This window comes from Ammospiza caudacuta, chromosome 16, assembly GCF_027887145.1.
Source record: "Ammospiza caudacuta isolate bAmmCau1 chromosome 16, bAmmCau1.pri, whole genome shotgun sequence".
Taxonomy (NCBI): Eukaryota; Metazoa; Chordata; class Aves; order Passeriformes; family Passerellidae; genus Ammospiza; species Ammospiza caudacuta.
The window spans coordinates 14,683,041-14,696,906 of NC_080608.1; the positions used below are offsets into that span (position 1 = coordinate 14,683,041).

At 42.1% G+C, this 13,866-nt stretch overlaps 1 protein-coding gene across 3 annotated transcripts in view; it reads right to left on the minus strand.

The window, feature by feature from the left end:
* The window catches only part of EBF1 (EBF transcription factor 1), a 263,841-nt gene that overhangs the window by 93,387 nt on the left and 156,588 nt on the right, over positions 1-13,866 (minus strand). For all 3 annotated transcript variants that reach the window (XM_058815594.1, XM_058815593.1, XM_058815592.1), the window contains exon 7: positions 1,159-1,240. In XM_058815594.1, the coding sequence (XP_058671577.1) occupies positions 1,159-1,240 (82 nt within the window). The remainder of the gene's footprint in view (positions 1-1,158; positions 1,241-13,866) is intronic.

Consider the following 13,866-nt stretch of genomic DNA (forward strand, 5'->3'; position numbering starts at 1 on the left):
GAGGCAAATAGCACCCCTCTGCCTTCCAGCATTGCTGCAATTAAGCAGTTCAACAAAAGACATTCTACATATAAATAATATTGTCACTTACATAACATTCAACACTTGTATTGAAGTGCAACAATGCTGGAAAAGAAGCAAACAAGGTTCTGAGTAACTACAGAAAGCAGATATATTTTGGATTTGTCTTTCTCCAGAGACCCATGTGGTCCATGTGACAAATCTCTTGTTTCTTTCTCAGAACCCTGAGGCAAAGCCCCACAGACAGATTCTACCATATTTCCTCCGTGGAAAACTCCTCCCACCAAAAGAGAAGGTTCTTTGACTTTCTATCCCATATTTTTATTCGGCACATACCCAGCTAAAGCATTATTGCCACAGTCAAAGACCATGGCTTCAATAAATGGGTTGGAACAACTATTCCTCAGCATTGCCACCACTCCACTCTGCTGCCAGCACTGGGGAGGTGCATGTACAGACCACCTTCCCAAGGGACAGTGATGCTCTTCAACCCAAAATGAGTAGTGACACAGCTGGACCATAACAAGATGTCCTTGGCTATCTAAAGCTTTGTTGATATTTCAGCTCCCAAGACCCAGTCCCACAAGATGCAAAAATGGGTTAATAACAGCCCAAAGCATCCTAAGAAAGAGGCACCCAGTGGTAGCTTTCTCCAAGTGCTCACTACAGGGGCAGACCTTCATCCCATCGATGCACGTTTATGAGTCTTTACCACTGCTCAGGAGTAACACATGTAGCCATATGCCTGATTTTATTAATTGCTCTTACACCTTCCTCTGCCCCAGCCAATAAACAAGGTGCCCACTTGGTGTCTCCATGAAAACAAATAGTTCCCCATGGAGAGAAAAATATCTCAGAGCCGGGGAGCCCAATAGCTGAAAACAACAGAGAGGTCATTTTGATTTTTCCTTTTCATGCTTTCCCTTCCGGTGGAGATGACATTATCTTCAAGAGTACTCTCTTCCAGAGCAAGAAAACCCAACTACTTCCTGACAATTCTGCTGTGACAAGAATTAGGCATTATTTTGTGACCTTATGTTTTTAGCATCTTCCAGTGAATTACTAGGTTAGTTTGGGTCAAAGTACTTCTGTCCTAACAGCTGCTGATTTTTAAAGGAGGAAGCGTGTCCGACTGACCTGGAATCGACGCATGTCTCGAGGGTTTCCTGCATTTTTTAGGCAATTTTGGTTACATTTGAGGAAAAATTTCAAGAAGAACCTGTGAAGAAACAGAAATGAACATTAATGCCTTATAAATAGGGTGTAGTCTGTATAAATATGACAGCGATACAAATATGATATCTGCACACTTGGTACAACAAAGACTTGTCAACATCAGTATTCCCAACTCACCCTGCCCAACTAAAGAAGGAGCAGAGCTTACATAGGCCTGATCTAGCAAAACATCCTGAAAATTTAAACACTAATTTCATAGCTCTGTTGTGTCAGAGCCATTAAACTTTGCAGAGTCAGTCCCTCTGTCACGCCAGGCTGGCTGTGCCATCCAGAGGAATGAGGAACAGACACGTTTTTCAGCACAGCAAAAAAGGGACAGAAAAATGCTAGACATGAAAATTCCCTTGGGTATAAATGGGGTTTTGTTTTACAAGTTCACTGTCACCCTCAAGTTTTGATTTAATACAAAAATACTGAAAGTGTTCCATACAGTTGAAATCTCCCCCCCAGGATTAAACCGAGTTTGTGAATAAAATTAATGCTCCAATAGTGGTTAGTGGAGCCCAAATCCCTGAGAGAAGGGGGAAGCCTTGGTCAAAAGAATGACTTCATGGAAAAATGAAATGTTTTTGATGCAGTCTACTTCCTGACCATACACAGTTCACTGAAGTAGCTATATGACCCTGACATATATCTCTAAGAAAAGACATTGCCTTTTACAAAGCCAAAGAAAAAAGCAAACATTTCACTGAAAATATTTCCTTCAGTGTTATGCATCAGTGGGCTGTAAACTCATAAAGACAAGTCAATGAATAATAGTGGGTCTCAGATTCCAGGCTTCCTCCCTGAAAGCCAAAGTTTATCAGCCTTTTGTCCAAAATAAACTACAGACTAAGGTCTCCTAAAGCTCAGCCGTGCACAGTTTAATCCTACAGCAAGTTTAAAGCCCAGCGTAACCAGACAAGGCAGCAATACACGTGCAATAACCATCAGTGACTAAGCAGAAGTTCCTCTGCCCTGTTCCCACATACAGGAGTGGGGTGGGGAACAGTTTGATCCTGTTTTACTTTAAATCTGAATGTTAACCTTTGCAAGCAGCCCTCTTTCAGCACCCAAACTGAATGCTAGGTCAGCAGAATTTGCACAGACTGTCACCAAGAAAGGCAACACTGCAGGGTAAACAGCTTCAGAAAATCCCTTTTTGATAAGCAGCATTCTTTGCCCTGCTCTAGTTGTGATGCTGCCTCTCAACAAGGCAAGTTTTGCTTCTTGTTCCTCCATGTCAAAGAAATCATACAAGGCAAACGGCTGCAACGATAAATCGAAACTACGAGGGACTGTTTTCATTTAAGAAATGCAACGTAATGAGCAGGATTATCAAATGTGATGCTTGGGATTATCAAGGACTAGATCTCCTGGCCCAGGAAGTCTCTTCTAGACCTGAGCTTCTAAATAAGGGCAAGCAATCCACATAAAATAAACATCCACTGCACTGGAACAGGGGTTTGGAGGCAGTGCTTGTTTAAAGGAAAGAGCAGTGCAAGTCATTGCATTTCTCAATCAAGCAGGTTCTGATATTCAATAATGGAAAGGTGGTGTTATTTGCTGTACATGTGTGTCTTTTTAAGCTGCTAATGGCCAGCTGTGACAGCCTGACTCAGATTGTGTAGAAGGAACTGTCAGCACAAATCTTGGCATCTCGGATCCAGACAACTGCTTGCCACCAGGCGAGGGTTTGTACTTGTGCCAGAATGGATTTGAGAGACAAGCAAATAGGGCATTAATTCCGCCAAAGAAAAGCGAAAAGTGGGGAGAGTTGGGGATCTTACACTTCAGATGATGGCTTTCCTGTCAACAGCTCATCACTTAGCTCATGAGCTATGAAGGGCACAGACATCAGATCCCTCTTGCCCTAAGCTGGCCCTGTCTCGCAAAACCCTGGCAGGATTCGGAGACCACCCCTCCACACGAGATTGCTCGCTGAAATAAAAAGCCTGGCCATCTGTTCAGAGGCAAAGACATCCCTGTCAGCTGGTGCCTACAGCCTCAAACAGGCCCTTGTGTGGCAAAACCTCTCAGAGCCACTCACTCTTTGGGGAGAAGCTGGCGCTGCCCTGGGCTTACCGCGGGATTTTGGCGGCTTTGCCGAGGGCTGAGTCCAGCAGCTGCCCACCCGGTCTGCCACAGCCCCAGAGCAACACCCCGGCCCTGAGGGGAGCTGGGGCATGGGAAAGTTAAAAATAGCTAAAAATTCCTGGTTTGTATTGGCATAGCACACAAATAATGGGCAGTGAGGGTTGGTGGGCTGATTAACGGTTCCCCAAAATGATGGAAAGTTCTTTGTGAAGCTCTATGGAGAAACACTGGGCCTTCCCTCCCCTTACAAACTCTGAATTCATGTCAACTCAAAGGCTTGGAAAGTCACCCTGAAATACAGGAATTTGCTTTTTGGGGTCTGCAAAACTCTAACCCAAAATTTCACAGTCTAACTCCATGTGCACTGTGCTGTAACCCCCAAAGGCTACAGAAGTTTCACCAAAATAAACTGCAGAAGAAATGAAGCTCATCTGTTTAAACCTACCAAAAAACCTCAGGCAAACAAGCAAACAAAACTTCTTTTGAATTAAACCAACTCCAGAAAAAAATTAACTTGCAAAAATAATAGCATTTTCAGAGGAACGCGACGCTCACACAGCCAAGTTCACTCACTGCATGTTAAGCAAAAAAAAAAATCACCAGTTTACAGAACACATTCTGCCAAGTGCCATATTTTAATTCTACTGAAAGACAAAACAAACAATGGGGCTGCACTTTATTTGGGAACACACCAGGCTGGAGCCCCCCCGGCCACACGAAGCATCCCTCACTCATCCAGGCAAGAGCTGAGCAGCTCCTGGGCTGGCACCACACCCCCAGCTGATGGAACCCCCCCACCTTGGCAGGGAGGAGGATGAGAACAGATTAAGACAAGAGTAGAGCAGAGCAGTTTGATTCATGGGGCTCAGCCCAGGCCTTGGTTCCTGCTTTAGACCGATTGTTGAGGTGCCTTCATCACCTCAAGCCCGGTCCTGCCAGCATTGCTCATTAGCAACACTTCACTCTGCAAATATTTCAGATTTGGATTGACAGCACTGGTCCAGGAGAAGTGCCAACAGAGCTGAGCTCTTTGCAAGCATAAACCTCCATCCCCATTTGCTCGCATCGAGCCTCTTCACAGTGGATTATTTTTTTTCAATTCTAACTTTCCCTGCATTTGGCAGGACTGTGTACCATTAATGCTAACCACAGAGGATATATAGCATTAATACTCACTACTGGGGTCTGAAATTCATTTCCAAGATGAAAAAAAAAATGTGCAAAACACAGGAGTGTCAATAAAATCTACAACTCTCTCTCCAAACTTATGTGACTGCTGAACACCCACTCTTCTGCCACACAGGAGACAGTCATCAATTATCCTTATTGCTACCATTGAAGGTTTGGGGTTTTTTTTCATCAATCAACCAAAACACATTTTCTGACTCTCTTCCTGACTACTACCATTCCTGGTGTGAAGAGCATTTGTGCATGTGTTTCTCTGTGGAGCAGAGAAACACAATCCAGCTCCATGAAAGTCAGCTCAGGTCCAGGAAAAAAACTTGCACGGGTATTAAACCAGAGAATTCCATGCATCACCTTTACTCCACAGAGACATGGCTGGAGTGTAAGGAAGGGAACTCTGGGGGAAAACCAGTTAATTTTAGATTATATTTAGGTGTCCTACCATGCTGCTCAGGGCAGGCTGCAAAAACTGCTGAGGGACTGAAGTTGCTGAGCAGTTGATGCGTGCCATCCATGCTCTACAAACCCCTGAGCAACTGCAAGGTCCAGCGTAGAAATACATCCTCTGCTTAAATACAAACCCCTGGGCTGAATCAGACCCCAAACTAATGTGAACTTCTGCTTGCCATGCAAAAGCCGTAAAAAATGTGCTATTGGCTGTTGGGAATGTTCTCTCCTTTTCTCACAATTCAATAGAAATTCCTTTTTTGGACATGAAGTTGTGGGTTTTTTTCTAACAAAACTGCTGCATTTCCAAAAAGATGTTGGTGTCAATAGGACTGTGTTCTCACCCTCTGATAGGGAGAAACTCTACCCAAGCCTGGTTCCTACTGTTACTTCCAGCTCCTGAAACCAGCTCAAGAGTCCTCACTCCTGCCCCATCCATGCTCTGATTCCCCTTGTTCCACTGATGGATCTGGTGAGCACAAGACCAGCTGGAGGTCACTCCACTTGTTTAAAATACTCCCTGCCACTCCCTGCTGGCCTCATTTTCCATCACACACCAAACCCTTTGGGTTTGTGCAACACCTCCCCAGCAGCGTCCTGCTCTTTGCCACCACCACAGGGATTTAAATTAAACCCATGGCAGAAATGGAAGTAATGAAGATGTAAGAGGATTTTGCCTTCCTGCTTTTCTTGCCACTACAAATTAATACTCATGTTTATTAAAAATAACTGAAGAGTTAAATTAAAGAAAGCAAGCTCTGACATGATCTACGTTGGCTCTTCTGTCGCTCCCCTGAAGGAAATTTAAAGGAACTCAAACACGAAGGCTTAGCAGTAGGATTTTCTTGCCATTGCCACAATAAATATGTCTGTGGAAGGAGAAAAAAATAGTTGGAAAGAAGACCTGCTGCATTCCTGATGCTGAAGAAAAGCTTGTTTGTTCCTGATACATTGGAGAAGTTGTTCAAGAACAGTTCCTCCATGTGAAAATACGACAGCTGTCATGGTGCCAAGGTCAGCCAGACCAGTGGCTATCCAGAGTGAGTGCTGGTTATACAGCTCAGACCTGGCTAGGGCAAACAAAACTGACAGAACACACCTTTTCTGTGCTGTAAACACATTTGATAGAAAAAGGGCAACTTCAGACTGCTGGATGAAACACAGCAGCAAGTATATGTGGGTTTGTAAAATTAGTAAAACCAAAATACACAGGGCCAGGGCAATAATTAGCAACTTTCCATCAGATAAAAGGATTGCATGCCCATTCTGTACGGCACACCAATTCAGCAGAGTACTAAATATGTGCATAAATTTAAATACACAAGCAGTACTGGTGGAGACAAAGGTACCACTCACATACTTGAGCACGTTCAGCTCTGCTGTCAAACTGCTGATGCTACAAAAACAGTGTCTTAAACAGCCTCTGATGGGTGTTTTAGCTCTGGTGAAAACTTGGCATGTCCAGAGGAACCAAAGCCAGTACAGAGTCGAGCTCAGAGGTCACCAAGGCTGACAGTGCTTTGTTTGCTTCTGCAGGGTTTTCGCTGCAAGTTTCACACACTTCTCTCTTTGTCAATCTATAACTTCTCCTGCAACTCTTGGTAACTTCATCTACTCAGTAATCTGTCACTAAAATAAAAATATAGGGAAAATGCTATTTTATTTGGAAAAGTAAATAATCAAAAGGTAGAGAGAGTAGGTTTAGATTAGGTACTAGCAAAACTTCTCCCCTGTGAGGGTAGGGAGGCCCTGGCACAGGCTGCCCAGAGCAGCTGTGGCTGCCTCTGGATCCCTGGCAGTGCCCAAGGCCAGGCTGGACAGGGCTTGGAGCAGTCTGGGACAGTGAAGGTGCCCCTGCCCATGTCAGGGGATTGGGTTGAGATGAGCTTTAAGATCCCCTCCAACCCAACCATTCCTTGATGCTATCATTCCATGATCTATGAAATGCCCCTTTAGAAACTTCAGAAGGACAAAGTTAATCCTTTTCTCTTTTCAAGTTGACTCTTCCTATCTAAACTCCTATTATAAAATGGCAAAATTCAAACTTAGGCTAAAATAAAGCTTGTTTTTATTCTTGAAGAATAATTTCTTTAATTTTCCAACAATTTAAAACTTCACTTGAAGATTGCTTTTTTTTTTTTTTCCTTGCAGGCCTTTTCACATAAAGCTCCCTGATCATGTCAAGTACCTTATTCACAAAAGAATAATTGAGACTTACACTGATATTTACCAACATGAGGCTTAGCATGGAAATCAAATATAGGCATGGAGAAAAGCTCCTATTACCCACATGTTCACAGCTGGATTTTACTTACCTCTTTAGTCAATAAACAGCAGTAGCTACCTTTTGTGGCGTTTTTACAACGGGAAATTTATTCTGCAGAAGAGAAATTAAACACCAGATACAGCCATCTAACTCTCTTCTAAACATAACCTCTTGAGTTATCAAACATCCTAATTATGAAAAAAAAAAATCCCAACTCTGTTCTCTCTGTATTCAATGCTCTTACTGATTTAAAATGGAAGCAAATCAGACATGAATTTTGCATTTATGGGATACTAAGAAATTTACTGGTTTAAAAAACAAACAAATACCAAAAATAAGGCAAGGAAAATTATTTACTAGACAATATATATCTTCCTCTTGAACTGCAGAAAAGGTCCAAGAAAAACAATTTGATGCAGAGAATGAACCTCACGCAGTCAGAGCCTGTCAGCTGAAATTTTTCAGACAGTGCCATAATAATAGAAATAATAATAATAATAGAAATAATAATAATAATAATTTTTGTTTGTTTGTTTGTTTTTTGTTTTGTGAAGTTGTTGTTGCTGCTGGACTCCAGCACTGCCAGGGTTTGCTGTTATCAATACAGTAAATATTCAGCTCAGCGCAGCAAACAGCTGAGGAGGCACCCATATAATCACCAAATCTGAAGGCAGGACCACCCAAACCAGCCTTAAATTACTCATTGCTCACTTCAGCAAGTGCTCCCAGTCACTTTTCCTCAGGTCTGTGCATTCTGCACAGCGAAGCACAGCATATCAATTTTTCATCTTGCATCTTCTGGACTCCTCTAGCTCCCTGATACTGAGTTATAATGCATCACAGAAATTTAGAGTAGTTTGGGAAAGTGTTTGGCATTTTCTCCAGTGAGTGAGTTAAAATCCCAGAGAGACTGTTTTGGTTTCTTTGCCCAGACTTTTAATAAGAAAAGAAAGAGGTAACACCACTGAAAAACACATCACAAAACAGAATTAAGATTAGTCCAGAGGCAGGTCTGAATGCTCAGTTTTTTGTGATTTAATTTTGCCCCCAGGCCTGATGTTTTAATATTTTTTTTCCTTTAAAGTAGAGAAAATCTGAATTTTCTTATATCTCCTTACTTGTGCCCTGCTCCAGTATCTAAAATTTTTATTACATTTGAACTGCAGCTACCTTTCCATCACAAACAAAAAAAAAGTTGGAAGGAGTTTATGCCATCTGTGTACAGGGGAAACACAGGGTATTTGGTTGATGACAACCATTGTGAATAGCAAAATATTAACAATTAAAGTTAATTAATTTGCTTCTGTTTAACCACTTTTCCCTTCAGTGTCTCTCCATTTTGGTCCCATTTCACCCCTCAAACACTAGGGCATAAAAGTGAGTTAACTATTTTTAATTTTTACTGAAGACATCAGACTTCAGTCACTGGAAAAAACGACAAACCAGCCCTGTGGTCTGTCATAGTTCACACAATGCCAGTGAATTAGCAGCCCTGCCAGAGCCATACTTCAGCAGAAAGAGCCTCTGTTCAGTGTAAGTGCTGACAGATAACAGCAGTGCTGTTATTGCAATATGATATCAGCATTTGCCTCCCTGCCTTCTCAAGGTAAACTCCTGTAACTTTAGCATGGGCACCAAAAAGCAGCAGAGGTATCAGAGTCAGGGGATGTTGGAGAGCAGGGCTAATCCAGCCCTCTGAAGCTGCTTTTCTCACAGCAAACATGGGGCCCTAAAATGTTTCCATTTGGGGTGTTTGTGACATACTTCTTTCACCAGCTTAATGAGAAAGTTATAAAGATTCACGTGGTAATTATTTCATGTGTGGGGAACACATTCCCCACCTTTCCCTGGACCAGGCATATGTAAATCCCCTGCATGTAAAATTGTGTGCAATCTGCCTGCATATACAATAATCAACGATTCCTCAAAAAACCTGACCCCAAGAATATCTTTAAGTAACATTGACACACTGGTGCCATCACCCAAACCTGCAAATTAAAAACTATAAAGATCTGGGAACCCAGTCAGTCACTGACAAAGGACAATCTGACAGAGATGCTGCTGGGAGATGTGATTGTACACTTTTATCGTTCTCGTGAATAAAGAAAAAAAAACCCCAACAATTAAAAGAAATCTTTTAAATTAACTAGTAGAAGTGAGTCTAGAATTAGGGGTCCAGAAAAAAATATACATACAAATGTACATTAGTATTTACACAAGACAAGATCAAGTGCAAAAATGTTGTGGAAGAAAGTCAAGTGCTGCCTTCAGCTCCTGCCCACAAGCTGGACATTCCATCCAGGGGTTCCCATTGTTTCGTGATATTTAAGAGAATAAAGCCCTCGTTTCCTTTGCAGCAGGGAGCTCTGGCAGTGAGCACAGGATCCGGAGTGTAGGGGCTATTTTGAGAGCTGGAAGGAAGCAAGAGGCTGCTCTGTGCAAAGGCGGAGGCACTTTGAGCTGTGTGTGCAGTGGTTCAACAAGAGAAGACATGCCAGGGGTACCTGAAGGGGATCATGAACTGCCCCAAAGTATAAAATTCTGCAGAATTGTGTGTGTATGTGGGCAAGCAACCCAAACACTGTAAAATTCATTGGGATTTACCACAAATGGGAAAAACTGAAAGAGGAAGGGGAAAAGAGATTCTGATGTGCTGCTGAAGAGGATCACCCTATAGGTACTGCTGGAGATGTCATCAATAAATATTGCATATGTCTGCTACCTTTAACACGACATTGAAAGAGCTTAATTAACCTCAGAAATAATGGCCTCTGCAGCAAGCAAGTAGAAACCAATCATATCTGCTTATATCACAAATTTTGGATTAAGTGCTTCAGAGCTTTTCTTAAAGCAATGAGCCTTGAACATGTAGAAAAAAGACTTTTGCTGATGTCCTCTTCTGTGTCAGAGAGATGTGGGAAAGGCATTGTAGGCTGTAGCTGCAAAGTTATCTCTTGTACCAGTTGGGAAAGGTGATCCAGCTAACAATAATATTTTCTCCTGTCCTTGAAGCCCACCATCCAGTGAGGTTAAAAAACCCCAAAACTGGAGTGGAATTCAGATCAGGATGCTGCTGAAAAGTTAGAACCAGAGCAAAGCAAAGACATTTATAAAATAAATCATGCTCATGGTACTTTGTTGGTGGGAACTATGAAAAACAGCACATTTAGAGGGAGTTCAACGGTCCAAAAGCAGTGTAAGGGCAGAGGCACAGCATTAAATACCTGACAGAGGGGAACAGGGAACACCTACAGACAACTCCTATGGTGTTAAAACACAGACAAGGCTTGGGATTTCCCCTGTATTTATGGATGTCTGGCTGTGTCCCAGATGCCCTTCTGTGGGAAAGCAGGGATGAGACCTGTGATTAGTCAGATTTACACCCACAAAACACAGAGCATGAGGGTCTACACAGTACTAGATAAATACTTCAGAATTATGATTTTTCTGTGCTGCTGCAGAGGACAGCATCAGCAACGGAAACTTTACAATGAGCCGTTAAGAAACCTTGCTAAGCAGCCAGGGCAGAAAGATAAAAGTTGTTGTTCATCTACATCTTACCAATGAAAACCACAATTCGATGGACTTGAAAGTACTTGCAACAGAACAATTCTTAACAACTTTAACTCTATTTTATGTTCTATTGTACTTCTTTTGAGAGCAATTGTGCTGGACATCAGGATTAATTTTTTCACTGCAAGGGTGGCGAACGTTTGGAAAAGGCTGCCCAGGGAGGTGGTTAAGTTCCCACCCCTGGAGCTGTCCAAGGAATGACTGGACACGACATCCAGTGGTTGAATTGAAACCGTGGTAGTCAGTCAAAGGTTGGACTTAATGATCTTGGAGGTCTTTTCCAACTTTAATGTTTCTATGATTCTAAGTTTTACATCTCTGCCTAATCTCCAAATAAAAAATTAAGAGCAAATTTGAAGAAATACTGTGCAGTGCCAATGACAAACTCATCAGCAGACACATGTTAGACAACATGCTAAAATACCCTCACATCAACTTGTCAACAATTACCACCAGCTAACAGACAACCCTGACAATATAATGCTCAGGGCTTGACTGAAAATACAGTTAAATGTACACTATCACATACAAATTGCATGTGACTTTGAGTCTATTCAATAAAATAATATTACTCCAAGTTGGGAAGTATGCATCATTCTGATTACGACTGAATGACAAAGTTTCTCTCTGCTGAGATTTCTTCCACTGTGCAGAACAACTGCAACAAGCAAAAAATGACTGCACTGCTCCTGCAGGGAAGCCTCTCTGCCAGCCTGGAGCTGCAGCATCCCCTGTCTACAGCCAGCTTTACCCTTGGCATCTTCTGAGTCCTCCACCAACTCTTCACACAAAGTCCTTGGACATAAAGAGGCAGGTTTGGCTCACTGTGCTTAAGAGAGCGTGAAGATCCCTTCATCTTAAAGATTCCTGACTCTCAGTAGAAGCAGCTACCTGGAACTTGCAAGGACGTTGAGGAGAACACTTTCATCCTTGCAGAAAGCGTCTTGGGACTTGTTAAGACTACAGGTGGTCAGACACTTGACTTTGTGTCTCTCCTGAAAGACGGCACCTCCAGCAAGGCGGCACTCCCTGGTGTGACACCTCTTCAGCAGCATCTGAAAGGAAAGCCAACCTCCCACTGAGCCACCAAACTGCTTCCCACACTAGCGAGGCTTTTCCTTAGAGGACTCTTCTTTGAAAATAAAAAATTGTCAGCCTAGTGATGCAGTGCCAATAACTCCAAGCGCTGTTGCTTTTGTATATCCTGAAGGTTGCTTTTAAAAAATGGGTTTCATTATGTAACGGGTTACAGCAAAGTGATGTCTCACAAGTTTTAAATTGAGATTTTTTAATTTTTTTTTCTTTTTTTGAACCTGCACATGGTTTTCTTGATCTCCATCCAGTCATTTAGAAGGCACGTTCTAATGTTCACCGACATGTCACTTTGAAAGCAAGAGACAGATACATTCTGTATTCCTTGGTAATAGTTTTAGGTTCTTTTTTAAAGTTCACTTCCAAAGATCACAAAATAATGGGGCGGGGGGGAAAAGAGGGTTTTTGTTCTTTTTTCAAGGGAATCTTTCTATCAAATTGTAGGCAATAATGCATTTGAGACACAGAAACCAAGAATGGAACTGGAGCTGGCAGAACAGCCACAGAACATCACCTTGCCTTCATCCCAAAGAGATTATGCTTTCAAGGTGTCCAGGCAGAAAATTTTCTGGAATTTTAAATATGTTAATAGCTCAAAGTACTGGCGACTCTAAGCCAAAACCCCAAATTAGAAAGTTCCTGAGCCCCGAGCAACATTCAGTCTGCAGCAGTGAAAGAGTGAAACAAATTCAGATGTGAACACGCACACCTTTTGTGAAGCTCTCACCTGAGGTTGGCATCTGACCAGAAATAACCAGCTCAGATCCCATCTTGGAGACCCGAGCTCAGGACCAAGAAGTCTTCAGAATAAACTGAAAATATCTTCCTGAAGAGCAAGGGAGGCTGGTTTCTCTCTTGTTGCACTGTCTGTTCCCAAACTCTCTTTCACCCATTACCTCTTAAAGGACATTGGCAAATGGCACCCCTCAGGCTGTATAAATCTCTGCAGAAGGAACAGCATAATTTTTCTCCCATCACGAACCTTCCACTCTAATATTTGACAGCCTAGATCAGGTGCTGTCCAAACATTTATTAAAACATTTTAAATGATGAATATATCCAATTATTACTATTAATGCAGCTAATACTGACTAATGAGGGGGAAACACACTAGCTTGTGTCCCGCAATTCATTACCCCTGCCTTGTCAACAATTCAAAGCCCAAAACCTAATCATCCATACCGGGCCCTGTTATATTTCACACGTCACATTTAATAAGTCACTCAGTGCCTATAAATTAATGTAACATGTCGGCGTTTATGAGCGCGGCTTTGTCGCTGTTAACAAATGATGTGCTGGCCTGGTCTGCTGCAGCTCAGCAGTGACGAATGATGGAGGATGATTTCTCTCCAAACTATAAACTGCACACTGGGGACCACAGCCACACGTGGGCATGTGTGTGCACACCCAGGCTGGGCATGGGAATGGCATAGAATATACAGAATTTGGTACCTGTTACAGGTGTATTTCGTACATTTTAATGTATTCAATATTTTTCAGTCCAGTCATTAAATTTTATCAGCACACATCATAACTAGTCAGACACTTATAGAGATGAACACAAGTTGCCACACAGTATTATAGGGATGTATAAACAGCTCTTCAGCAAGTTTATCAAAAACACATCTCCTGAGTGTATCACGTTACAATTTCACTCGCACCACTTTAGGCCAACCAAGTTTATAGATGCTATCATTTATAACAACACAACACACAGGTGGGGCCAGATCTTGGGTTTGATTTACAGTTAGTCTGAACACCTGTAATATTTCCATTCTTAGTGTTTCCACAGCCAATCACAGCTTGAAACAGAAATGAAACACCACAGAGTTGTATTGCAGAATGTGATGCTAAACTGCAGATGACTGGCACAGCACCAATACTTCCTTTACTACTTCTTGAGCAAAACTGATTTTTTTAAGCAATATGAATAAAGCATAACTTAAAGTAACAGTATATTAAAAATGTAC